General features: G+C 39.3%; 1 protein-coding gene across 3 annotated transcripts in view; it reads left to right on the top strand.

Moving 5' to 3' along the window:
• EFNA5 (ephrin A5) overlaps positions 1-26119 on the top strand; it is a 423677-nt gene extending 397558 nt beyond the window's left edge. For 2 of the 3 annotated variants that reach the window (XM_066603042.1, XM_066603041.1), the window contains one exon: positions 22276-26119. In XM_066603042.1, the coding sequence (XP_066459139.1) occupies positions 22276-22397 (122 nt within the window). In that variant the 3' untranslated portion in view covers positions 22398-26119. Of the gene's footprint in view, positions 1-15043; positions 15101-22275 lie in introns of all 3 variants that reach the window. The other variant, XM_066603039.1, reaches the window with a different exon arrangement.
• The last annotated feature ends 1015 nt before the right edge of the window (positions 26120-27134 follow it).

Here is a 27134-nt window from a genome sequence, read left to right as displayed (position 1 = left end):
GTGACATACGGATAAAAGCGTCTCGCAATTTGTGAGGAATTTTCCAGACTACTTCTGTCAGTTACAAACAATTTCCATGTAATGGAAGCAAGGCTTTTTTCATTGTCATACATTGCTCCGAATTGTTTGAACAACGGAGCTGCATGCAAACATATAATATAAGTGATTCACGGCTGACTGCAGAAATAGGTGGAAGAAATAGATTTTATAGCAAGCAATTTTCTTAAAGAACTCCAAACACGAAAGGCTTCTGATACTGATAATCTTATTAAAAGTTACATCCACAAGACCGATTATATGGCAGACATTTCCAATAATATGATAGATCATTTAGACTGCCTGTAGGATGTATTGGGCTACGATGTGCTAAATATGTGAAATAACACCATTTAGTATTTAGATGTGATCTAAATAGAACTATAATAATAGAATTAGGCTGGTTTCATATCTGCCAGGGAGACTTCCGTCAGAGGTTCACTCACAGATGTAGCTGAAAATACCAGAAGACCAAAGCACAGCTTTCATTGTTTTCTCTTCCATCCAAAAGCCAGCAAGCTGGGCGATATGTGGGCGGACTCTATTATAGTCAATGGGGTCCACCCGATGCTATTCCGTTCTGTCCGCAGATGGAACCATTCGGTCATGGGGATTCCCCTTTCTTGCTCACTGAATGGAGCAGGAAAGCGGAAACCCAAATGCAGATGTGAAATGACCCTAATTATGTGCTAATTAATGTCCTAATATTTCTTCCTGTAATTAAATATTTATAAAACAGCATTTCGTATGGTACAGAGTGTTAAGGCACCAGAAATGCAGTCCTAAGCTCTTGCTCACGACCTGAAGGTTGTGGGTTCAATCACCGCAAGGTTCAGGTAGCTGGCTCAAGGTTGACTCAGCCTTCCATCCTTCCGAGGTTGGTAAAATGAGTACCCAGCTTGCTTGAAAGTGCTGCAGAATAAGTTGGTGCTTAACAAATATCAAGATTTATTTTATTTTTTCTTTCTAGTAAACGCCTAAGCCCTCAGCAGTAGCACCCATGGGCAATCAAAATGTTATCATATACTGTAACTCTATGGCTATGCAGGGGATTTGGAGCTCTGTGACTGAGAAACAGAGCTCCAGTTGGAGTGAGGAGATACTCTGTGGGTGCTTTCACAGAGGTGGAATTAACCTGCAATACGCAACTGCTTATCTGCCTCCACGGAATTCCTCTACAATACCCACAGGTCCACTTGCTGATTTTAATGTTGAATTGACAGGAGAATTATGCTATTTTCAATTCTGCATCAAAATCCATGTGGAGGCTGTGGGTTTTGGTGTGTAATTTACAGCATCTTGCACTGCGGAATGCAGGCTAATTGCCCCCTTATAAAAGCCCCCTGAAGTACTTCAGCCCAGGACATTGCAACTAATAATAATAACATGGTGTTAGAAGCCGGACATTCACTTCATCAAACTAACTTTTCTGCACTTTGAACTATTCTGCTACTAGGTGGAACATATCAGGAACAGTTTGTTTTATTATAATGGACGTGGTGATGGCAAAATCCATAGAGGAGTTTAAGAGGAGACTACATGTCTTTCTAGAGCACTGTGATATTACAGGATATAGACATTAGGTGACCAGCGGGGTTGTTGATCTCAGATGCTGACCCAGGGATTACTCTGGCTGCCATTATGGAGTCAGGGAGGATTTTTTTTTCTCCAAATGAGCTAAATTGGCTCGTTTTTTTTTTTGCCTTCCTCTGGACCAACAAGGTTGGGGGAAGGAGGCTTGAAACAGACTAAACTAGATGGACACTGTCTTCATTCAGCCTAACGTACTATGTTACATTTTAGTTACCTCTTGTTATTGCATCTTAGTATATTATAGTAAACTAATATAGATAGAAAAAACATTATACAACTGGTAAATGTCAAAGTCAATCAACTTTTAGGGCTCATGCAAACTGCCATACATTGTCAAGATGTAAGGGGCCATAACACAACGCCTATAGACCTCTATGAGGTCCTACTATACCTCTTTATGCTTCTTATTACATATAGAAGCATAAATAAGTTTGTTTTTCTTTTGGCTTCTGTATGAACGAAAATCCTGGCATATTCCATCATTTGCTGTGTTAGTCCGCCTGCAGACAGACGAGCAGCCGGCGCATGCGCAGAGCGGAGCCGGCGGCCGGTGAGTGGCATTTCTGTGCGGGGCTTGCAGAAATAGAGCATGCCGCGATTTGTTTGCCGCGCGAGATGTCGCGCGGCCAAATCGCGGTTGTCTGCATAGGATTGCGTTTGTTAACGCTATCCTATGGCAGCTTCCAGGGGCGGAAATTTCGCGGGATATCCCGCCGCGGAATTTCTGCCCATCTGCAGGCGGCCTTACAGAGCTATTCTTCTGTAAAGGCACTGATTTATAGGAAGAATAGCTCTGTAACATGGTACTGTATAGCGCCACAATATGATGGCATGGGCAATACTTCTTGCGCTATGCTACGGAGCCATAGGGCCTCTGTATGCAGCCATCACGCTATTGTGCACAAGGTATTAAGATGCCCATAAGAGGTGCAGTATTGCAGATTATTATGTATTTGGCCCAATGTTGCAATATTTTTGGTCTGCGACTGACTATGAATTACATGTGAAAATGCCATAAAATAAGAAAGCAGTAGCAAAAATGTCTATAACCTTGATAATATCCATCATACATGTATGGCGGATGTGTGTGGGGTTTGTATGGAGTGGGCTTGGCAGGGTGTAATTTGACTGCCGTGTATTTCTGTCTGTCTGTTGCATGTCTTAATAGACTACCTGCAAAAATATATTATACTAAAATATTGCAGTATATTGTATTAGTGATCAGACAATTACAAGATCAAGTCCCCTATGGAAACTGAAAAAAAACAAGTGAAGTTCTTCAATAATTTCAGTAATTACAATCTAAAAAGAAAAAATGAATATACATGTGTATATATATATATATATATATATATATATATATATATATATATATATATATATATATAACCTGGTGCCCCCATGCCCTTGAAAGTCTTATCTTTTAAAATGATATATTGTTTATCCCACATGGTGAACACCGTCAGAAAGAAAAAAATAAACCGAAATTTTACTTTTTAGGTCATCCTGTCTCCAAAAAAAAAATAATAAAGCACGATTAAAAAGTTGTATGTGCATCAAAATGATACCATAAATCGTCCGGTAAAAATAAAGCCCTCACGCGGCTGCATAAAGATGAAAATAAAAAAGCTAGGGTGGTCAGAAGATAGAGACAGAAAATAATTTTGTTTTAAGATATTTTATTTTTTAAAAGTTCTGCATCAAAACGTTATACAAATGTGGTATTTTTGTAATAACAGCCACAGATTAATGTTATCATGTTATTTTTGCTGCAGTGTGTACGCTGTAAAAACAAAACCCCACAAAAAATGGCACAATGGAGTTTTTTTTCCATGTCACTTAAAGTTGTTCAGTACATGATATGGTACATTTAATTGTACCATTGAAAAATCCAAGCTAAAAACAAGCTCTCCGACAACCACAGTGACAGAAAAATTTTAAAAAGTTAATCGACAATATAGTATCTGGATCGGCGATAATTACTGCCGTTTACATGCAGTAGAGTGTTGCTACTATCATTCATCCCCTTACAGATTGCCTTCTTCAGCGGCACATCCTCTATTTACACGGGGAGATGTGCCGGTGACAAGTAAGCATTTTTATGCCCACATAAATGATCTAATCAGCCGACAAAAGAGCATTTGCTCGTTTGCCAGCTAATTGCGGGCATATTCACATGGGCAAATGAATGTTCTTGCCAGTCATCAATCGTGATAAAGAGCCTTAGGCAATAAACCGCAATGTAATTTAAAGAGCAGTCTGGTGGTTTAGAAATAAATCTTCTCCGGTTTGCTTGTCTTCCATAGAGTCAGGGTCTACTAGTGTTTGGCCAACCCAAAGCCCATTGTTTTCCTATCAAATGCTATAGTAAATAACATTCCTCAAAAGTTCACTCAATTATTTGGAAACTTGGCGGATCACATTGAGCTGTATTTGTTGGATGTACACTTTGTAATCATAGAATTTGGATCCACAATGTCCTTCAGCTACAAAAATGATGGATATGCTTGGGTTGATCATCTGGACATAATGACTTATAGCTGTAGACTAATGCTACTCTCAAGCTAGTTTTGACTATTTGGGCTTAGTTTTTTTTCACAAATAATATATTTCCCAGTATAATAGAATTTTTAATCTGTTGGCTCCATTGCCATGGAAACTTCATATTTTATCTAGTTATATATGTTTACAAAAAATGTGATTATATTTTCTTTCTGAATCTGTTCCTACCATGTCTGCCAGAATCATAATCCAAGTATTCACTATATTTCCAGTAACATTAAGTTCTGTAACATTACTCCTGAGGATTTCTCTAATTACATTTACTGGTTTGAACTTCCTCTACTCAACAAGTTCTGCATTTTTAACCTGACCATCAATGCCACCGCCTGTGCTAAAAAGTCCACAGCTGGCGACACAGTGAGTCGTCAGATCAGTGGGAACCAATCCATATTTAGTACAAATGGTCAAAAAGAAAACTAAAAAGTTTTTGAAGAGTTACAGAACATAAAACCAGAAGAAAAAAAGCTGATGGCAAATGAAAGCAAAACAAGAGTTGGGTTCCCAAGAAAATAATTTAAACATTACTGTGCATTTCTGTCTGAGTTTACAGTTCTCCTTACGAAAGCTTCATTCATCTTAAATAGTTGTAAATTCTTCGGAAATAGAGTTTTGCATTGCCCACACCACCATACAATATCAGACCAACGAAGGACGGGTTCAAAAAAGCCACATGGGGTCATTTTAAATGCTGTTTTTTCTACTTTTAGAACTACTTATCCCCATATATTTCTATAAATTATTGTAAAACGTCAGATAGGGGTTTAAAACAATCTGCAAATGCCTTCTTAATGGTCCTGAAATTTGGGACCATGACGCTTTACTGATGCTTCAAATTCAGATGTTCTGTAGGAAGAGAAAAGCTATGACTTCTCTTTGTGCCATAGGATGGCATTGAGCGTAGTTACAGTATTACGGCTCTATCATCCTTACCCAATACATTTTTTGAAGATCAGTTTCATACTTCTTTATGTTCAGACACGTCTCCAATTCCTCTTACAAAGCAAGTAGGCTGCTTAATAATATGACTGAACATAATGCTGAACCACTAACACATCAAAAAGTCTCCAATAACATTGATGCATCTTCAATAGAAGAACATAGTTAAAAATTTAGAAGTTTAAAGTGGTATTCTGGTAAGATAATGTTATTTCAAATATGCAGGATAGGGGATAACTATCTCATGGTGGGGCTCCAACCACTGAGACTTCCATCGATTGTGCTTGAACTTAGCTATCCCAGGTTTCCCATTGAAATTAATGAAGTGGTGGCTGAGCATACATGCTGCCACTCCATTCATTTGCCAGTGTCTCAAGGTAGAATCAGTGGTGGTCCCAGCAATTGGAACGGCAATGATCAGCTAGTTATCCCCTACACCATGGATAGGGGATAACTTAGTCACTCCGAAAAACCCCTTTAAGGAGATATCTTGCTCAAATGGGGTTAGGTCACGTTACTGATCATTAAAAGGCTCCCAGTGGGATCATGGGTTTGAAGTGATGGTCTTCTGCATGGCCAGCTATTGCGTCCCCTGCTCCTGCGGAGTGTTCAAATCACCAAGTCAGTCACCAAGTTAGCGAGGAGCCTTCATCACGGACCAACGTTTTTTTCCGCATATGTAATGTGCATGACAAGATATTTAAAGGTAGAATTCTTCTTTAGCATTCATATATATATACACACACACATATAATTTGCAATATACCATATGATACAGTACTATAACTATAATACAAGGAGCATATCCAGCATGGAGCATATCTATGGACTAAGTGGAGTGGCCACATGAAGGGGCTTGTAAATACATACTGATAACATCACAAGATACTTTATTATAGGTATTAGTAGCAGAATTCGACAACTGCTGGGGTTATAGAGTATCAGGCAGGTGGAGCCTAGAGAAATTACTCAACTGCTCAAAGTCTGTTGGAGTGGCTTCAAGCCGTTAGAGCTCTTCATATCTCTGTTTACTGGTATTTGTAAAGAGAATGGTTTATTAAAGAACTTTTCATTATCATAGAATCTAATAGCCATGAGCTTTATACCAACCTGTGCTTCATTTCAGTTTGCATAAGAAGTTGTTTCACTCAGCTTGTATACCAGTGCTCAGAGTAATGTACACCTCTTCCATTTTCCCAAAGAAGTTAATAATCCCACCAAAATCATATATCATCTGTTCACAGAATATGTAATAAATGATTTTGTTGGGGTTTGACTGCCAGGAGAATGGCACAACCCAAGACTTCCTAGTGAATTGACCAATGACCAGTGCTCCATTTACTTTTATAGGACTGCAGAGATAGCTGGGCACATCACTTAGCTATATCCATAGACAATGGAATGGAGCGGTTTTCATGCAGGTGCACTGGGGCTTCATTCAGACCCTATGGATAGGTGATAAATTGTGTTGGGGGATGACCTCCTAAAGGGAACCTGTCATCAACTATAATCATAATAAACTAGGGTTCTTATAGTTTAAGTGACGTGAAGTCTAAGGAGCCTCTTCTCACACTCACCCAGTCGCCCATTCCTGCAGTGTTTTCCCCGGTAAAGTCAGCAAGCACTCAGTAAACTTGACTCTTTTAAGAAGTTTGTAGACATGTACTTCCATGCATGCACAGCCTTCTGGAAACAGTCAAATTTAAAGGACATGCATATGGGGGATTTAAAAGTTGCGCCCAAGGTTCTCTGGCACAACCCGCATTGGACAGCACATGGACATCCCATCTGTTTGCTGTCTGTGCTGTCCGATATTCTAAACACTGCATATTGACATGTGCTATACATGTCTGAAAATCGGACAAGAATAGGGCTTTTTTTTTTTTACTCTAGCAATCTGAGTAAAAAGAAAAGCCTGGGTGCATACATCTATTCATTCGAATGGCTCCTATTTCTGTCAAATTTTTGGACTGATTTTTTGGTCTAAAAATCGGCCGGTAAATACTTTGGTGTTCATATACTCTTACTGTGCTGTCCGCACTGGGGAGTACTGCATGAAGGAGAGATTGGGTAAGTGTAAAAAAAGAGGCTCCTTGGACCCCACATTACCTAAACTATAAGCACCATAACTTAGTATATGGTGCCTATAGTTGATGGCAGGTCCCTTTTACCTAATGGCACGTGCTCTGGGCCACAGCGAGAAACAGTGCATTGTGCGTGTGTATGTACTGTGTTATTATATGTGTGTATATCATGGGATACATGAGTGTGCTTGTATAATTCTTTATGTATGCATTCTTGTACGTATCTGTTGTAGAGCTAGGTATGTATGTGTGCACCTGTGTATGTATATATCCTCATGTGCATTTTAGGAAGTTCCCTTAAAGGGAACCTGCCACCTACCTGAAGCACCACAAAATAACTTATAGTGCTGTTAGGTGAGGTGACAGGGAGCCGGGGGATGTATTTTCATACTTACCCGCCCCTAGGGTCCCTCAGTGCCCACCTGTGAAGTCCATGTGCCGGACGGAAATTGAGGCTTATCTAAGTCCTGTGCACATGCTCTCCTATACAAGTCTATGGGAGAGCACGCACAATTATACTATGGACTTATAATAACAGCATATATACAGTATACTAAACAGCTATACTATATTGAAAGATAAGTGCTAAATATTTACTGGCTTACAACCAAATTCACATTCCATTAGGAGCATTATAGTTACAAAATAATACACTGCAGCTCATTAATTCCTATACAACGTCCAAATTTTTGATATTTTGGAAATGAGCAAAAGAAGCTAGTTTGTGATGAATATGGATTTATTTAGGCACATAAATAAATACTATGATCACTGCTAAGGGTGGATGCTTGTATGAGAGAAAAATGTAAGGAAATCAAGGCTCGATTAATTTGTGAGCAATGTACACTACCGTTCAAAAGTTTGGGGTCACCCAAACAATTTTGTGTTTTCCATGAAAAGTCACACTTATTCACCACCATGCGTTGTGAAATGAATAGAAAATAGAGTCAAGACATTGACAAGGTTAGAAGTAATGATTTGTATTTGAAATAACATTGTTTTTACATCAAACTTTGCTTTCGTCAAAGAATCCTCCTTTTGCAGCAATTACAGCATTGCACACCTTTGACATTCTAGCTGTTAATTTGTTGAGGTAAGCTTGAGAAATTGCACCCCACGCTTCTAGAAGCATCTCCCACAAGTTGGATTGGTTGGATGGGCACTTCTGGCGTACCATACGGTCAAGCTGCTCCCACAACAGCTCAATGGGGTTCAGATCTGGTGACTGCGCTGGCCACTCCATTACCGATAGAATACCAGCTGCCTGCTTCTGCTGTAAATAGTTCTTGCACAATTTGGAGGTGTGTTTAGGGTCATTGTCCTGTTGTAGGATGAAATTGGTTCCAATCAAGCGCTGTCCACTGGGTATGGCATGGCGTTGCAAAATGGAGTGATAGCCTTCCTTATTCAGAATCCCTTTTACCCTGTACAAATCTCCCACCTTACCAGCACCAAAGCAACCCCAGACCATCACATTACCTCCACCATGATTAACAGATGGCGTCAGGCATTCTTCCAGCATCTTTTCATTTGTTCTGCGTCTCACAAACGTTCTTCTTTGTGATCCAAACACCTCAAACTTGGATTCATCCGTCCACAACACTTTTTTCCAGTCTTCCTCTGTCCAATGTCTGTGTTCTTTTGCCCATCTTAATCTTTTTCTTTTATTGGCCAGTCTCAGATATGGCTTTTTCTTTGCCACTCTGCCCTGAAGCCCAAAATCCCGCAGCCGCCTCTTCACTGTAGATGTTGACACTGGTGTTTTGTGGGTACTATTTAATGAAGATGCCAGTTGGGTACCTGTAAGGCGTCTGTTTCTCAAACTAGAGACTCTAATGTGCTTATCTTCTTGCTTAGTTGTGCAACGCGGCCTCCCACTTCTTTTTCTACTCTCGTTAGAGCCTGTTTGTGCTGTCCTCTGAAGGGAGTAGTACACACCGTTGTAGGAAATCTTCAATTTCTTAGCAATTTCTCGCATGGAATAGCCTTCATTTCTAAGAACAAGAATAGACTGTCGAGTTTCAGATGAAAGTTCTCTTTTTCTGGCCATTTCGAGCGTTTAATTGACGCCACAAATGTGATGCTCCAGAAACTCAATCTGCTCACAGGAAGGTCAGTTTTGTAGCTTCTGTAACGAGCTAGACTGTTTTCAGATGTGTGAACATGATTGCACAAGGGTTTTCTAATCATCAATTAGCCTTCTGAGCCAATGAGCAAACACATTGTACCATTAGAACACTGGAGTGATAGTTGCTGGAAATGGGCCTCTATACACCTTTGTAGATATTGCACAAAAAACCAGACATTTGCAGCTAGAATAGTCATTTAACACATTAGCAATGTATAGAGTGCATTTGTTTAAAGTTAGGACTAGTTTAAAGTTATCTTCATTGAAAAGTACAGTGCTTTTCCTTCAAAAATAAGGACATTTCAATGTGACCCCAAACTTTTGAACGGTAGTGTATATGCGTACAAAGCAGGTTTATTTGCCTTGTTTGTGGTTTATTGAAACTAATGAGCTGTAGTGTATAATGCAAAATAATATAATATGTAATAAAAATATTCGAATACATATTTTATATATAAAGTAGACCTAGAAGAAATCATAGCATTCTGATACGGACCCTGTTGTCAATTAGTCCCATCACATTTGTCCAAGACTGCTGACAAAACTAGGCCGATTAAGATACCAGAGCAGTCTTGACAGGTATGTATACGGTAGACTAATGGTAGCTAGACCCGGAACTGGACAGAACACTGAGCTACAGATCAGAATGGAACACCCTGAACCTCCCCGACTGGATCTGCCTCAAAGCAGAGCACCCATTCCAAAAAGGACGACTCTACTGCTTGTATAGGGCAAGGTCCGAAATCAGAGAGGAACACTCAGGAATACAGAGGGTACAAGACCGACAATAGACAGGTATGCTGAAAGTCCTGATAGGCCACAATGCAAGGATTAAACCCAGCATCTTCAGCAAGGAGGGGCCAGTTTGTATATCATAAGAACATAGCAGACTGACTGACAAGCCAGCCCATCACCTAATCAACTAATAAGGTTAGTGATTAGTTGGCTGGACTGTCAATCACCAGCTAGTCCCTTCAGCTAAATAGCAGCAGGGAGATGTTTAACCCTTGAAGAACAGGGTTGACTAAAATATGTGTGCACTGGCAGGCACACCAGGTGAACCGTAGCTAATTTAGTGACATCACCCCAACCCGATGTTCAGATGCAGAAGAAACTGGCACCAGCAGACCCATGACAAGTTCCTTTGTTTCATTCTTGTTGATGACTGTAAGGAAAGGCTAATGTCTAATTACAGGGGGTGGACAAAAATATGGAAACACCGTTTGAAATGCATAGGATTTTAACCATTAGCTTTGAGCTGCCCTTTTGACCCCTCCTTGGCTGAGAGCTTTCCCACCAAATTTGTGTTTACTTCACCTCTTGCCCTGCTCTTCGTGGTTTTGGGAGCCAGCTAGTAACAGCAGCTGAGTGGCTCAAACCCCCAAACAATGGAATCTTGTTGTTAGGGCAGATGTTCACTTCTGCCCAACAGCATCTGTGTCATATTACCTCCACTTAAGTTACATTAGACTATAAATCATATTTCAATAAGACATGTAGAGACCGATTTTAAGGTATGCATTTTGTACGGTGTTTCCATATTTTTGTCCACCCCCTGTACATTTCGTGCCTAAGGCATTTGTAGATGGTCTACATATATTTGTCTTTATAGACAAGGTGAAAATGAATAAATAATATCAAACTCATCATAGTTTTGGTACTCAAGATCAGTACTTTGGGATTTAATATTTATAAGCCCATGTTATGAAATATCAGCACATGCAGTGCCCTATTATTTTAGCATTATTTATATATTCCCAGAGAGCTTCTTTAACAGTGTATGCATGTCAGTAATTAAATGGGTGGATTGGAAACCTGACAGAAAGAACCTGCTGTTATACTTAACATAGATAATACATTCAAAATGAACGAATACACTGTACAAACATAAAATACTATAAAGGGATTACAGGAGCAGCAAGTTTAGCTATGACTTAGCTTTGTACATACAGTAAGAGACACTTGAAAATTAATATAGCACATTTTGAATAGTGCATGAATATTCCATTACTCTGGACTGAAGCATTATGAATTGGCTTCCTGCTGAGAGAACATTACATATAACTCATTCTACCATTAGAAAAAATCAACATAAAAAATCAACATGTTGTTTATACAGATCTGCAAGAAAAACATTTTGGATCATTTATGATTGTTATTGTAACTTTTGTAACCATTACATTTAACTAAAAAATTCCCATGGGAAACAAGGCAAAAATTAAACGAGTTGATTCTTGAAGACAAGCCCCTCCTAAATAGCCAAGATCTGTGCTGCCCATACATTGAAATAAATGGCCAACTATGTAATGGAAAACAACCCTCTATGATGACCATATAGCTTACAGGAGTTGGAAATTCTGAAGAGTTGCAGTGGTGAGACATTCTAGTTTAATCTAACTAATAGGTTGCTCCTTCGGATTGTATAGTATAACCTTTAATACTTAAAGTTATTTGGATGATTGATACATGGTGAGGCAACCCTAGTTTAAGCATTATGAAATTAGCTAAAGTCAGAGCAAAATATATTTGCATGAGAATATCAGATTGCTAATCTGTTTAAGGAAAGAGAGTATATATACATATCTACTTGGATGTAAAGTATATGGATTTATGCTAAGCAGTCCAAACTCAACTGAAATACAATGTAACCCCAGGCTATCCACCAGTTTCCCTTAAAGTATTCCTGATCATTTTTTTGTACCTCATTTGATGTTCCTATACGCAGTACCTTTTGTTTGCAGCAGTGGTACATAATTGGTTATAAATGCTGAGGATATATTTTTTACTTTAAAGGGAAACTAAGTTATGGTGCTCATAGGCCAGGTATCAAGGAGTCCGAGAATGCAGTTTGTATACTCACAAGGCTCCCCATTCTCGCATTGTCACCCATGGAAGTTGACACTAGGAAATTCATCACTGCCAACTGTGCTCACGCACTCCCATAAAGAGCAGAGTGTGTGTAGGCATAGCGGACTTATCTCTGCAGGCTGTGCGCAAACATATGCTGTTCTCTATGGGAGTGCAAGCGCACAGATGCAGTGATGAGTTTGCTGATGCCAACTTCCATGGGTGATAGCGTTGGGATGGGGAGCCAGATGAGTATAAAAACTACATTCCTGGACTACTTGGAACCTGGCCTCATAAGTACTATAACTTAGTTTATAGTGCTCATAGGTAGTGACAGGTTGCCTTTAAAAATCTGATAAGAAATGACTTTCCTGTGATTGATTTGAAAATTTTGTTTCTGAATTCAGCCATTTTCTTATAATCTGGGCAAGAAAGATTTTTAATTTATTTTCTTCTACAAGTTAGCTAACATTTTTCAGATTTACTTTCTAGAGATGAGCGAGTATACTCGCTAAGGCACTACTCGCTCGAATAATGTGCCTTAGCCGAGTATCTCCCCGCTTGTCCCTAAAGATTCAGGGCCGCCGCGGCTGACAGGTGAGTTGCGGCGGGGAGCAGGGGAGAGTGGGGGGAGAGAGGGAGAGAGAGATCTCCCCTCCATTCCTCCCTGCTCTCCCCCGCCGCTCCCCGCCCCCTGCCGGCCCCCGAATCTTCAGGGACGAGCGGGGAGATACTCGGCTAAGGCACATTACTCGAACGAGTAGTGCCTTAGCGAGTATACTCGCTCATCTCTATTACTTTCCTATGTGTACACATAGTGAAAGTACATGTTAGCTTATTTTGTAGTATGAATGTGCCCATGTACCGTAAGGCTCAGTACACAGCATTTTAGGGTGCACCGAGCCTTTCCATTCAGTAAGTCTGTCTGACTCACCAAACACTACATTCAGATGGTACTCCAAGTGGAACCATTGACTGTAATTAGTCTAATAGAGTCCAAAATCGCAAACTTTGGTCTTCATTGCACAAAGTCTGCAGCTTTTGTCCCTGTTTGAACAATTACAGTCAATGGTTCCATTTGGGATTCTGCGATTCTTTTACAATGCCAGGACAAAAAGGTTGCAAGGACACACTATCATCGTGTGAACTCAGACTTAAGTGAAAAGATCTAGAAAATTAAAACAAAGGTGCAAGTAATATCTCCGTTCAATAGTGTTGTGAATAAGACTGTAGATCATTAGATTTGCTGCAATCCTTTAAGCATTTTATCTATATTTCTTTTCCTACTTCCGCCTCATGGCTATCATACAAACTCACAAGTAATTAGTGAAAAAATGAAAAAAGCCTGCCACAAATTATGATGTCCCTCACAAGTACTTTTAACCAGAATCCTTCCTCTTGAAACTAACAAGCATAGAAAGTGCCAAAACATTTAATACATTTGGTACATTTCCCCTTGAGATATGGTGTGCATACATACTATACCACAGGTCGAGATACCTAGACTCAGACCAGTGTTCCTCAATAATACTATGCTGCAACCCAGTACTGCACCTACTACAAGAACATCATTAGGACAGCGCTAGTACCACATGGCATGCCAGGGATTCATATATATCGCAGGCTGAGAACCTAGCCATTAGAATACGTACGGTACAAAATAGGAGCAAAAGCATGAAAGAAAACCGGAGACATGTTCACAACACTTCTAGTACAGTATAGACAAAGCAGAAACGAGTAACTGAAGAATAGTGAGATGACCATGTAGATCATCTCAGGAGGAATAGACACAACTGATCCCATCATATCCAATAATGGGATAACCCACATCTAAGCAACTTAGGTAACTCGAGTGAAAAGCTGTAAGTTAACATCTTACAATACATGAGACTCTGGAAGTGATGTAATTGAGGGGGCTGAAGGTTGACCACTGAAAGACCTTGCTTCCGTAGATACAGATTGAGAATCCTAGGACCATATGTCAAAGATAACACAATACTACTTTGTAGATGTTATGAGTGACCATCCCATAAAACTAAGCAAACCTTATATAAGAGGAAAGAAAAGTCAGATTAGGTGGATTTCAAGGATATCATTAGTTGGCCTTGACCTGTAGCTTCCTTCTCTACTGAGAAAAATCATTTGAATTATCCTTTATTATACCATAACTGATAAGGTAGGGGACTGAATTTGCCATACATTAATGTCATTGTCCCGTATTTCATTGTCTTTATCACATCACGGTGTTGTGCTTGTGGATTTGTTCGGCATTCCATGCAATTTTATCGATGCACCTACATTTCCACCCACAAAATGCAATTCCCATAATATTTTACTCCATGTGTTATGATGATGATTTCACTTTCCCACAATTTGACTTAGACAATTCATTTACTCTTAGCTCTACCTGGTTATATCTACTTTGCAAAGTGTTATGTTGTTTAAGAAATTCACAAAATGTCTGCATTAATGTGCAATGTGACTTTAAAGACAAATTTGTGCACAGACATTTGACATTCCCAAATATAATGCTAGGCACTGATCACACAATAGCATAAATAATATAGCGCAGTCCATAAATGGCTGTGTATTATCCATACAGTCCATAAAAAGTAATACAAAGTGTGTAATATGGAAAATTCTACAATTAACATGCACTAATTACACACTTAATGGTGGAATACACATTAGCTTCCTAGATGTCCACCTCCACCACACACCCAAGGCTTGCACTATTACCCAACACTTTGTTCTGATTTCACACAGTTTGTTTCATACACTCAATAGCTTACAATCTAAAGTATTGCAACCACAGCATACTTCCTTCCCAAGTGGTACTCCTCTCTTTTCCCTGCAGGCTTCGATATCAGTGAAGCACCAAGTTACCCTGCCAATCTGACAAGCACAGAACTCAGTCAGTGAGATGAATCTTTGCATTTTGTGGGGCTAGAATCGGGGAAGGGGTTTACCATGGAGCTCTGTGTCTGGCTGCTTCTTCCACCATCCCCACCTGTCCTTCTGTACCTGTGTTTAATGAAATTTCCAAAAACAATGCAATACTCAGATCTATCGGGGAGAGGATATGAAACAATCCCCCAAAAATATTAAAAATGATGTCATATACTTAAATATATGAATTATATAAATAATGAACATGTATTTAAGAATGAACCAAATATTAGAACCATATTATAAAGATTCCACAATCTAATTGAAGCCTTTCATTCTTAATTCATTCTTCCCCTAAATAATCAAAAAATATAGTTTCCTCACCAGGATCTTCCTGCTAAAAAAATATACTTCCCACTACAGTCATGTCTGGTCTTAAAGAGGCAACAATAACAACTGGAGAATTTTAAAAATGTCCAAGACTTAGTCAGCCATAGATGTAAAGACTCTTCGCCCAAAGATGAGTGTTGTATTACTTTTTACTAACAGTATTATCTGAGGCTGGGTTCTTATATATCCGGCCACTTGTTGTTTTTTCCCTTCAGTGTTATGAGGAAACCGATGCCAGAACTGATCTACAGCTTTTTATGGGATCGATCATGTTATTCGGTACATCAATCTTTATGCTGGATGCCTCCCTGGTCGGACAGAAAAATGTTGCATGCAGCGTTTCTCTATCCTGCTATGGATGCTAGATAGGTGGACAAAGTGCACACAAATGTCATTGCTTTTGTCTCACCCAGCTACAAAACAAAAGGCCAAACACAACCTACATATTTGAACTTAGCCTGAAAGGACTATGGTCTTCCCTCGAAAAATTACCAATTACCAATTTTGCATTGTCTTTCTTGGGAAATTCTCAGCTGGTTGTTGTTTAATCATTATGGATCCAGTTCTAGTAATAATAGTAACAACTTTCTACCAAGAAAAATTCTTAAAGAGCATTGCTACCCAAAGGTAGAAATGGCAGAGTATCAGTAAGTCGAAAGATGGAGTGCTAGACAAGGTTTGATAATTCTATTTGTTTCACTAAGGTCACTTCCAAGCCAAAACCAAGAGTGAAACCTACAGAGAAAAACTACAAATAAGAAATGTGCACCTCTTTTATGTCTTAGTCCTCCTGTCCACGGGTGATTTTTCACTGCGTTTCCCATGGCTATAATCAGGCCGTGGGAAACGCAGTGAACGCTTTTCATAGACTACTATGGAAAGTGCAACCCTGCTGTCCACGAGCGGAGAATCATAGCGATTCTTTTCTCGCGGGATTTAAATCGCAACATACTGCGATTTGCCGCAATTCTCCGTGGTGAGTCTGTCAGATAGGCTCAGCTCTCCCCTGCTCCCCGGGGCCTGCTCCCGTGGCAGAAATCTGCTGCGGGGGAATCGCTACGTCCATGGACAAGTGGCCTAACCTGCTCTTGGTTTTGACTTATGAATACTAATACTAAATTTTAACTAAAATACTGCTATTTTAAAGTGGCCTTACAGAGATATTAGCAAATTTGTATTTTGCCATGGAAGCTATTTTTGCAAAAGCAGGAATGTTGATTATCACTTTTGAAGTAGCTTCTAGGCAAAATGATGATAAAAGTCTCACCTGTTCTGAAAAGCTAATTTCTAAGTAGAAACTGATATGGCTTAACCTAGTTGGCAATATATGTAATGATTATCATTAATGATCTGCTCAATTTTACAAACATAAATGATAATTGTTCCATCTGTGGTACAAAGAACAATTGGTTCTGACTAAAAGGAAATATGCTCCACTAGTTGGAAAACTTATTGCTTGTACTTTAAAATGTTTTTAATTGAATTGTCAATGAAAAACTTGCTTTGTTATAGCAGAAATATATTTTCTTATATGCCTCTTTGTTATTGTTTAGTGGCCAAATCTTGACATTTATGGGCAGTTTAACAAATTTTGGATATTTCCCTCACTATTGATATAGTAATATGTTACCATTTTTACATTTTGGATGGAAATGCTCTTCTAATAGTAAATTAATAAACTTTATGATTAGAGATGAGCGAGCATACTTGCTAAGGGCAATTACTCGATCGAGCATTGCCCTTAGCGAGTACCTGCCCGCTCGAAAGAAAAGGTTCGGCTGCCAGCAGTGGGCGGGGAGTGCGGGGAGAAACGAAGGGGAGATCTCTCTCTCCCTCTCTCCCCCCCGCTCCCCCCTGCTCACTACCGCAACTCACCTCTCACCCGCGCCGGCACCCGAATCTTTTCTTCCGAGCGGGCAGGTACTCGCTAAGGACAATGCTCGATCAAGTAATTGTCCTTAGCGAGTATGCTCGCTCATCTCTATTTATGATCCACACAGGATATTACTACTATCATTTTTGCTAGGCAACATTGGACAACATCATTACATCTATGGCTGGCTTTACACTAACTGTTTATGATTGGATGAGCCACTGTGTTGAATAGATTGTCCAATAAGCGATCAGTGTTTTGGAAATTCTTGCAAGTCTCGCTTTTTAGAAATCCTCCAGGTGTTTGTGCCTGAAAACACTAAGCAGCTTGAGTGAATAACTGAGTCATGGTGGAAGAATTTGCTCTTCTTTTACTTAGTATGTTGCACTTGTCTTATACAATGCCGATTTTCTAAAACTGATGTTATCTTGAGAGCCATTCATCAATAAGCTTACCAGATAATCTGATTTATCAGGGGTGCGTGTTTAATACATGCAGCTACTCTGTAAAAATATATACCTGTTAAAGATATAAACCTTTTTTTGTTGGGAGGAAAGTAAAAGTCCCTTTGGAATTATAGGGAGTGATTTATCAAATCTAGTGTAGTGAAAAAGTGGAGGAATTGCCATAAAACCTAATGCATACAGGGTCCAGCAGAAGTAACGCCCCTTTTATGAGCTGGCAATATATATCAAATCTTTTATTACAAAATCATAAGTATTTAGTTCTGTAACATAATATCACACTCCAGCATTTTGTTATATCTGGCCTTGTACACATTTTAAAAAATATCAAGTTTCCCCCCATCATTTTGCACTGAATACAACATAAAGACAAAGTGAAAACAGAATGTTATAAATCTTTGTAAGTTTTAAAAAAATTAAAAACTAAGATTTTCCATAGACCCTTGTCAGTCAATGGGCCATTTAACTTCATAAAACCTAGAACGCAACGGTTACTAAGACTATACTACTTAAAAAACAATGTTACTTCTGCTAGACCCTGTATATTGGGGTGCATACCTCCATTTCATACCATAGCCACTTGTGTCACAACTATCCCCAGAGGTGTAAGACTCTGTTGGCAGCTGCATCAGAGGCTCAATTCACAATCTGCATTGCAGATTCGATCATACAGTAGTTGATGGGAAAAATAGTGGAGCATGGTCACTAGATTTCCCATCAAAGCAACCATCAGAACAGCGTAACCTGAAAGACCCTATGGGATCTTTTGGGCACATATTGTAAGATGGATTGGGCAGAGCATTGTAGTTTCTTTTATTAAAGCCACTTTCAGATGGCCAAGAAAATTGCACGAGATTTGTGCATTACGAGACGCACAAATCTCACACAAATATATACACTATTGTTTTAAATAGAGTCATATATATGAGCAATTATTTTCCTGCATCGCGGTGCGGAAAAAAAACGCTGCATGACCTGACTTTGGGCATTCACTTCTCCCATTGTTTTCAATGGAGCCGGAAAAAACATTGCACGGTATGTTGGGTTCATGCGAGTGCGATGTGAAGTTTCCCATTGAAGACAATGGGAAACACTTGCCGATCCTACTTCCTTGAAGTGATGGGAGGCGGCTTTGTCCGTGAGGACATCGCATATTCCTGAGCGTGATATTGGACAGAGTTTTACAGGCCAATATCGCAGTCGCCGTTTGAAAATAGCGTAACACATACTGCAATGCAGATGTGATTAGAGCCTTACTTAAAGTTCTGGGCCCCAATGCAAAATATGTAAGACAGCTCTCTGCCTGCTATGTGGCATGTACAATATTAGTGTTTTTTTATATGGCAAAGGGGTCCATAGGTCCTTTTATGCACCAATTCCAGGATAAGACTGTTATGTCTGCTGCCCGTAAAGAAATGACCCTAAGTATACAGTATTTACATACAGTATTCGGCAAATGCACTTAAATATGTGCCCCTGATTAAAATGTTTATCTTGTAACCTTTTGGTACAGTACAATAGTAGAGTCATAAGGCCCTTTGTACACGGGCCGACAGGCTTTCAAATGACTGCACGAGCGCTGACGTCACCACTAAGATCGTCGGCACTCGCGGGCTTGCGGGCTTCTCGTCCACTTCTTGCTCAGCACTTCCCCTCCTATGGGAAGTGCTAAGCAGGGAGCATTTCCACGGGACGAGAAGCCAGCAAGCCAACAAGATTTTTCAAAAAAGTTAGCTTAAACAACCATGAATGACAAGGGAGCATTTTTTTCCGCATTCACACTGAACGGTTATCGCTCGTATTTTGAGTCATAATCGTTATGTGTAAATGGGCCTTTATTTAAGAAGAACTTATTTAGGTTCCGAATAGCTGCAGCATGTTGTATGTTTCAGAAAATGTTTAGATAGAAACAATGGTTGATCTGTGTGCTCCTATGTTGCAATGTCATTGTTGAAAAAGTTTTCGATGTTTTCAGGTCACTGTGATACCATATGTGAATACATTATGGATTTGCATAAGCAGCAATTCCCTAATTCAATATTACCATTGTAATCACTCCACTTATTTGTCCTGTTCATGGCACCTTATTATATCGGCTCCATTGATAGACAACTGCAGGAGAAGGAAATATCAGGCTTTCTGGTAGTATTTTACTGCTCGCTTTAACCTTTTCCAATCCACTGTCTGATCTCTGAAGACATTATGATTTAAGGCTGTACAGCTCCGAAGTTGGAAGACATCCGTCGGAGTTCTCTTACTGTATAGTGCCAGCCTCTCTGCTGTCTGAGCCTATCCAACGTGTCACCTCATGCAGTACTGGCTTTAGCCAGCATACAGCGCTGTTGTATAACGGCAGAAAAAGAGTAAGCCTCCTAGGAAAACCAGGATACAAATTGGATTGGAAAGGGTTAAACAGTGGCAAAACAAGTATAATGATGCTCAACATATTGTTTCGATACACTACCGCTCATTAATTTCAACCCACTACAAATAAGACAAATAAATATGTTTTGTACTCTTACACATTATATGATTGAAGTATCCACCCTTAGCAGTAATCACGGTATCTATTTGCTTAAATCCATATTCATCACAACCCAGCTTCTTTTGCCTAGCTTTCATTTCCGAAAAATCGATAATTTGGGTGGTTTATTGAAATTAATGAGCAGTAGTTGTACATAACACTATAAAAAAACATGTTAATGAAACGCATTGGATTATTCATTTTGTGCAAAGTGTTTTATCTTAAAGGTAATAAAGACTTAAAAGTGCAGGCTGAACATTGGTGACAATACACTCATGGATATTGGGGAACAGTACATACAGTATATCAGTCCTCAAAATATTAACACATTTCTAGTATCTCTCTTTGCTAACTGCAGTGATTGTATGATAAATTGCGCAGGAAAATGCTGGCAATTTATATATTGGCTGTCTTATGACGGTCTGACAGAATCAAAAGTTAATATCGGGGACAAAAAAGAGAATTTGAAATTTTCACTACTTCGCAATCTTAAGTGGGTTGCCCAATTGAAAAAAAAAACTGTATAAATGTGCTCTGGTTTAAAATAAGAAAACAACCTAGCATGTACTCCCTCTATTAATATGTTCAGCACTCCAGTCCACTCCAGTTTCCTTCGCCTAAATTCGGGCAGCTTGATCATGTGTTGCCTAAGCAAGAAATGCTGTAGCAAATCACTGGCCTCAACTGTACTAGCACTGAGACCATTGATTGGCTGCAGAGGTCATGTGCTTAGATAGCATGTGATCAAGCTGCTCGGATGTAGCTGGAGGCCAATGAGGAATGGAGTTCTAGGCACTTTAATAGGTCAGTCTATTATTTTAAAGAAATGCATGCTTTCAGAGTTTTTTTTTCACTGGACAGCCCCTTTGATATTGGGATTCTTCATAGGGCATTTGCACTAGTTGTATAGAATTGTAGAGAGTAGAGACAAGCGAGTATACTCGCTAAGGCACATTACTCGAGCGAGTAGTGCCTTAGCCGAGTATCTCCCCGCTCGTCTCTAAAGATTCGGGGGCCGGCGCGGGTGACAGGTGAGTTGCGGCGGGGAGAGATCTCCCCTCCGTTCCTCCCCGCTCTCCCCCGCCGCTCCCCGCCCGCCACCGGCCCCCGAATCTTTAGAGACGAGCGGGGAGATACTCGTCTAAGGCACTACTCGCTCAAGTAATGTGCCTTAGCAAGTATACTCGCTCATCTCTAGTAGAGTGTAAAAATATGGCACCCACAGAAATCTTTAGAGCACTATTGTACTGGTTACAGTCCTTTGATTTCATACAGAGGCATACTGCTCAGAGACTTTTTCTACCAGACTTACCGTATTTAAAATCTGAGTAAAGAGGCATGATTCACTGGATGACAAATCGCTGAGCTCTTTTTCTCTAGAACCATCGCTTACAATATCTCCATACTATTGTTCAGTTTGGAGGCACCATATGGTGCTCGAGTGTCTGTGCCACCATGCAGGTTCTGTGTGCATGAGCCCTAAAAGGGGCAATTCTGAAATTACGATTAGGGGATTGCTTTTTATGTAGCCTACACTGCATGATATCAACGACATCTGCAAAGACATATGGCTCCCTACATGGACTGTAGCAGGGCTGTTTCACCATACTGGAGCTCTTCATTATAAAGAAGAGTCTCCTGTTCTCTTTAATGTAGTGCATACTGTTACGGAAATCCTAATTTGCATACTTGTGCATGCGGAGATTAATGTCACATCTAATGGAAATGAAATGTTTGTCATTTATGTATTAACGTCACTGTTTAGAGGATTCTATATGGTCTAAAATAGTTATTACATAGAATAAAATAAAATACATTTCAGTGGTGTTTGGATTAAAAATCTTGATGATTCTTAAAAAAAAAGGAGCTATTATGTTACAGAATGAAAAACTTGAGTCATGTGAACTTTCCAGTAACTGGAACTGAATGTGTGTTTTGTATTTGAACAGATGACACAGTTCATGAATCAGCTGAGCCTTCCCGTGGTGAAAATTCAGCACCAACACCAAGGATACCAAATTGGCTTTTAACGATCCTTCTGTTTCTCCTGGCGATGCTTTTGACGTTATAGCACAGCATACTTCACAGACCAACTGCAGAAAAACAGGGTCTTGGAACATCAAAGATCCACCTAACTGCTTCACCCAAGAAAGGAACAGTTTTTTCTTTTTGTTTTTCCTACTTTCGTTGCTTTTTATACCTATTTTTTCCCACTTTCAAGTGAACATGAATTCCACAAGAATATTTACTTCACATATTATAATTTAGACATTGCTTTTGCTCCAGAACCGTAAATCCTGGTAAAAAAAATGCCAAATTTAAATAGTAACACTAGTGAATTAAAGTTTCCCTTGCATTCGGGCATAAGAAGTCACTTATTTGACACACATTGTTGTCTGTGCAGACCAACGTAGACATAATGAACCAGACAATATGGATATTGACTTAATGGAATTGAAATCGAAAAGGAATTTCTCCTTTGGTGGTCACCTTACAGAACTGTCGGATGGTGTGTCAAAATATGCAGTAGAACACAAGAGGAGATGTTCTAAATTTTCAAGAACATGTTTATCTGAGAAGACAATATTCATTGACTCTGCTAAGCACTCTTACCTGCACTAAGGGATTACCAAAGGGTATGGGGGGGGGGGGGTCTTTTTAAATATTATTATTTTTGTTGTTTTAATATATTTCACATCATCTGGAGTGCAGAGAATTGTACTATTTAAAACATAGGCAGATACCATAAATTGATCTTCAAGGTGCTACATTTTTGATTTTGCAGCTCATGCATTTTATATACAATGTGCCCAACGTTAAACTGTCTTGGAGGCAGTCCTAGGGCACCTTCTTGGTTCACCGTCCTACAACATGTGCATCAACAAGGAAGTGTTTCATATTACTGGACTTTAGTCTTTGTTTCGAATTGACTTTCTTAATCTTTGGAAGAAATACGTGAAATTATGATAAGCAGGCATGGAGGAAGTACCAGCTTCAAGAGAACGTTTGATGCCATGAAGTCATTGTATGTTTCATTTGACCACTTAAGTGGTTTCCGTTGACCTCTTTAGCGATGAATTGCATTCCTGATAGAAAAAATATATGGAAAATCTGTTGAAATTGAATTAGCTCTAAAAGATTTTAAGCAAAAACTCTCAACCAACTTGTATATGCATTACTACAGAATATTTTATGCTGAGGTAACTTGATGTGTTTTTTTGCATAAACAACTAATTGTCGATAGACTCGATTCCAGCAGTAAATCAAATCCTGGTTGTGTTAATGGACAGCTACCTATTGTCACATCGGAAGATTCAAATATGGATGCTTAATAACTTTTCAGGGTGCCTTGAGTTTTTGTTTATTATTGATGTATAGCAAAGGACGTGACTCAGACACTTCATAGTCACCAAATGTACTTTACGTAATAAAGACTTTAACAAACTGTGATTATGTTTAATATAAAAAGTAAAAAAAAAATATCAATTACAATAACTTTTAATATATTTCTAAGAACAATGCAGACATACATAAATGGTCATAGTTATTCAACACCATTTTCTTACTGTCTAAATTTTGTATTCCTAGTGATGGGAATGCAATGGGAGATGTAACAAGAGCCTTTAAAAATCCATGTGCTGGCCTGGGTTGCTTTAATCTAGAAACAATAGTATTATGCAATTTTTTTTACATCGTATATACAATAAAGTTCAATAAAGCACAGAGACCGATAACCTAAGAAATAAATATTATATTATTCTATAGGCTACATTGACAACAATGTGATTCATATGCTGTAGTTTGTCATGCCGCAACTTTACAGTGTTAGCACAAAATCTACCTTCAGTAAAGGTCCGGGTCTGGCTTCTATAATGATGATGTAGCAGTAATTGAAAACAGCCATTACGAAAAAAAAATATAAGACTCCTTATGTTAGGTTCTTATAAAGTATGGCCTCTAATAACACTTCAGTAACAGAACTGCTACTTCTGCGGATGGCTTGTTGATGGGTGTTAATGTATTTAACATCCTTAACATTGCTTTAGGGTTTTTAGTTTTAAGAATTGATATAAAGTTTATTATTATAATTATTATTGTTATTTCTTATTAATATTGTCATGAAGTAGCAGTTTTATCTTTTACCTTCCAAAAGTTGTATCTCCCTCTTATACACAGGTACAGTGATAAGCAAATTGTGACCAACTAAATCACAAATATTGTGATACAACCAAGTAAGTATGGTATATCCATTTGGACACAAGCTGGTTGCAATCAAATAGGGATCAATGCAAAGTAACAAAATCGTAGGTGACATTTCTGTCATGTTTAGAGATGTAATTTGGAGGATATTGGGGCAAATTTGAAGCTGCTCATTGCACTTGAAGTCTCTTTGGCTTTCTTCTTTTCTCACTCGCTTTGTCTTTTTCTCTTTTTTTTTTCCCCATATACTATTGTGGCCCAGGTAGGGTATCCTTTTAACCCATTTTCCTGGTTGCCAGTGGCTTTGCAACTTGAAGCAGGGGGATTAAGCATCAGTCTGTTTGATGGATACTGTGTATCCTTTAATACACAAGATAACATTTCATGTTAGATTAGAATATTGTTTTGTACTATACCTTCTTGGATGGCAAAGAATATAAGATAAAAGAAAAAAAGTACACTCTTTAAATTCTGTATTATTAGCAACCTATGTTGTATATAGTGTTTGATAATAAAGTATTAATTCAATTCTTATGTCTTTTGTAAGTAAATACATTAGACTTTCAGACCACAAAAAAAACTAAAAAAAAAATATGCTTGTCAGTCACCCAATGGCGCTTAAAAAAAAATATAAAAGACAAAAAAAGTTAAAGGTTTGTTTGTGAACATGATCACTCACAAGTCCCCACTCCATCATTTCCCACAACATGTAACAATCAATGTTTTATACTAAATGTTTCTAGGTCTGATGTTAGAGCCCTGTGTATTTTTGGCATGTCGGCTTAAGGGAACATATGGAATTTTTTTTTTTTTTTTTATACCTTTTTTGGGGTGTTCTATTTAAGACATACTTTTCTCCATACTCGAATCATGCGTCAGCTACATGGCATATTCTCGAAGAAAAAAAATAGTATTCAAATCCAAGGCATATTTAATACATTTAATGTAATACTTCAGTACATCATATGTTCATCATTGAAAGTTTATACAATCTGTTTTTGTCCTGCAGAGCCGCAGTCTTCATAGTTCATTTATCATTGCAATATTAAATGTGTTTCCAGTATCCTTTAAAAGCTGTACTTGGTTCTGTTGAATTGTCATGTAACTGTGTGGCTACCTGTTTTAATTTCTACCCTTTTCTGTTACTTCTGCTCTGTGTGTCTTTCTCCTTTCAAGCAGTGAATGAGCAGATCTGCCCTACTTTTTGGCATCACAAAGTTTTTCCCAGGCATTCACCCCCAACTTTCTCAGATCTGAGACAAATCTCCCTATGATACGCTTACTGCCATTGTCTGTGCAGTTTAATAGATGCTGGCATGTTGGAGGTTACCCATGAGGCTACAAAATCCGCTTTCCATACTTACTCTTGACATCTCATTGAAACCACTCATTGTCTGTGCATCTGGGTAAGCAAGTCCAGCTCAGTGTGGTCCTGTGCTTGTACTCCCCTGCTTTGGACTTACTATTCATTGAGTGCTGTTTTGAAATGCTTACATTATATGAGTTGAAAAGAAAATGTAAAAAAAAAATAATCATAAACTGTATTTGTATATACACGTGTCCGTACAAATAAACTTAAATAAAAAAAAGTTATTACCTCGTTTTTCCCTTATTTATGTTTGCCCAGTTAGAGATTCAATTCACCCTTAAATAATTTTTGTAGCATTGCTACTTGGCTATTTTCTGCCTTAAAGGCAGTGTATTATTAGATGCATATTGTTTGAATGGGGTTCATAATAAGTAGAGATGAGCGAACACGTTCGGCCCCGCCCCTTTTTCGCCCGAACACCGAACTTTGCGAACACTTCAGTGTTCGGGCGAAAAAGTTCGGGGGCCGCCGTGGCAGCGCGGGGGGGGTGCGGCGGGGAGTGGGGGGGAGAGGGAGAGAGAGAGGGCTCCCCCCTGTTCCCCGCTACTGCCGCCCGCGCCGCCGCGCATCTCCCCGCCCCCCGGCGGCACCCGGACCTTTACGCGCGAACACTGCAGTGTTCGGCAAAGCCGGTGTCCGGGTGCGGATGTGTCCGTAACGGACATGTTCGCTCATCTTTAATAATAAGAACATAACTGTTTTACATTTCTGATAGTGTTTTCAAATTTTTTTTTGGAGTATCCAAATAAAGAAATCCAGAAATATTCCATCTTTGCATAAACAATATTCACTTGTCTTCTGCAGTTCACTTGTCAGCTTTGCTGTGTAGATTGGGACAGATGACTAAGTAAAAACAAGCTAACACTTTGTTGCAATCTATAGGTGAAAGTGAAAAGGCCAATAGTTAGGCCTCATGTCCACGGGGAAAATAAGATCCGCTGCAGATTCTCCATGTAGAATCTGCAGCGGGTCCCTCCTGCCCCGCGGACATGAGCGCTGAAAATAAGAATTTAAAAGCATTTACCTATCCGGCGCGGGCGGAGAAGGTCAGCTGTTCCTCACGGCCGGATCTTCATTTTCGGCCGGCGGATGAATTCGTCACGCCGGCGGCACGTCGCCGGCACGTCGTCGACGTGCCGCGAGCATGCGCCGGGCACATCCGCCGAGCCGAAGCAAGAACGATGCGGCCGTGAGGAAGAGAAGACCTTCCCGGTCCGCTCCGGATGGGTAAATACTTTT

Source organism: Eleutherodactylus coqui, chromosome 5 (assembly GCF_035609145.1).
Source record: "Eleutherodactylus coqui strain aEleCoq1 chromosome 5, aEleCoq1.hap1, whole genome shotgun sequence".
Lineage (NCBI taxonomy): Eukaryota > Metazoa > Chordata > Amphibia > Anura > Eleutherodactylidae > Eleutherodactylus > Eleutherodactylus coqui.
The sequence above is the reverse complement of the archived record's forward strand: the minus strand, read 5'-3'. Positions and strand labels throughout refer to the sequence as shown.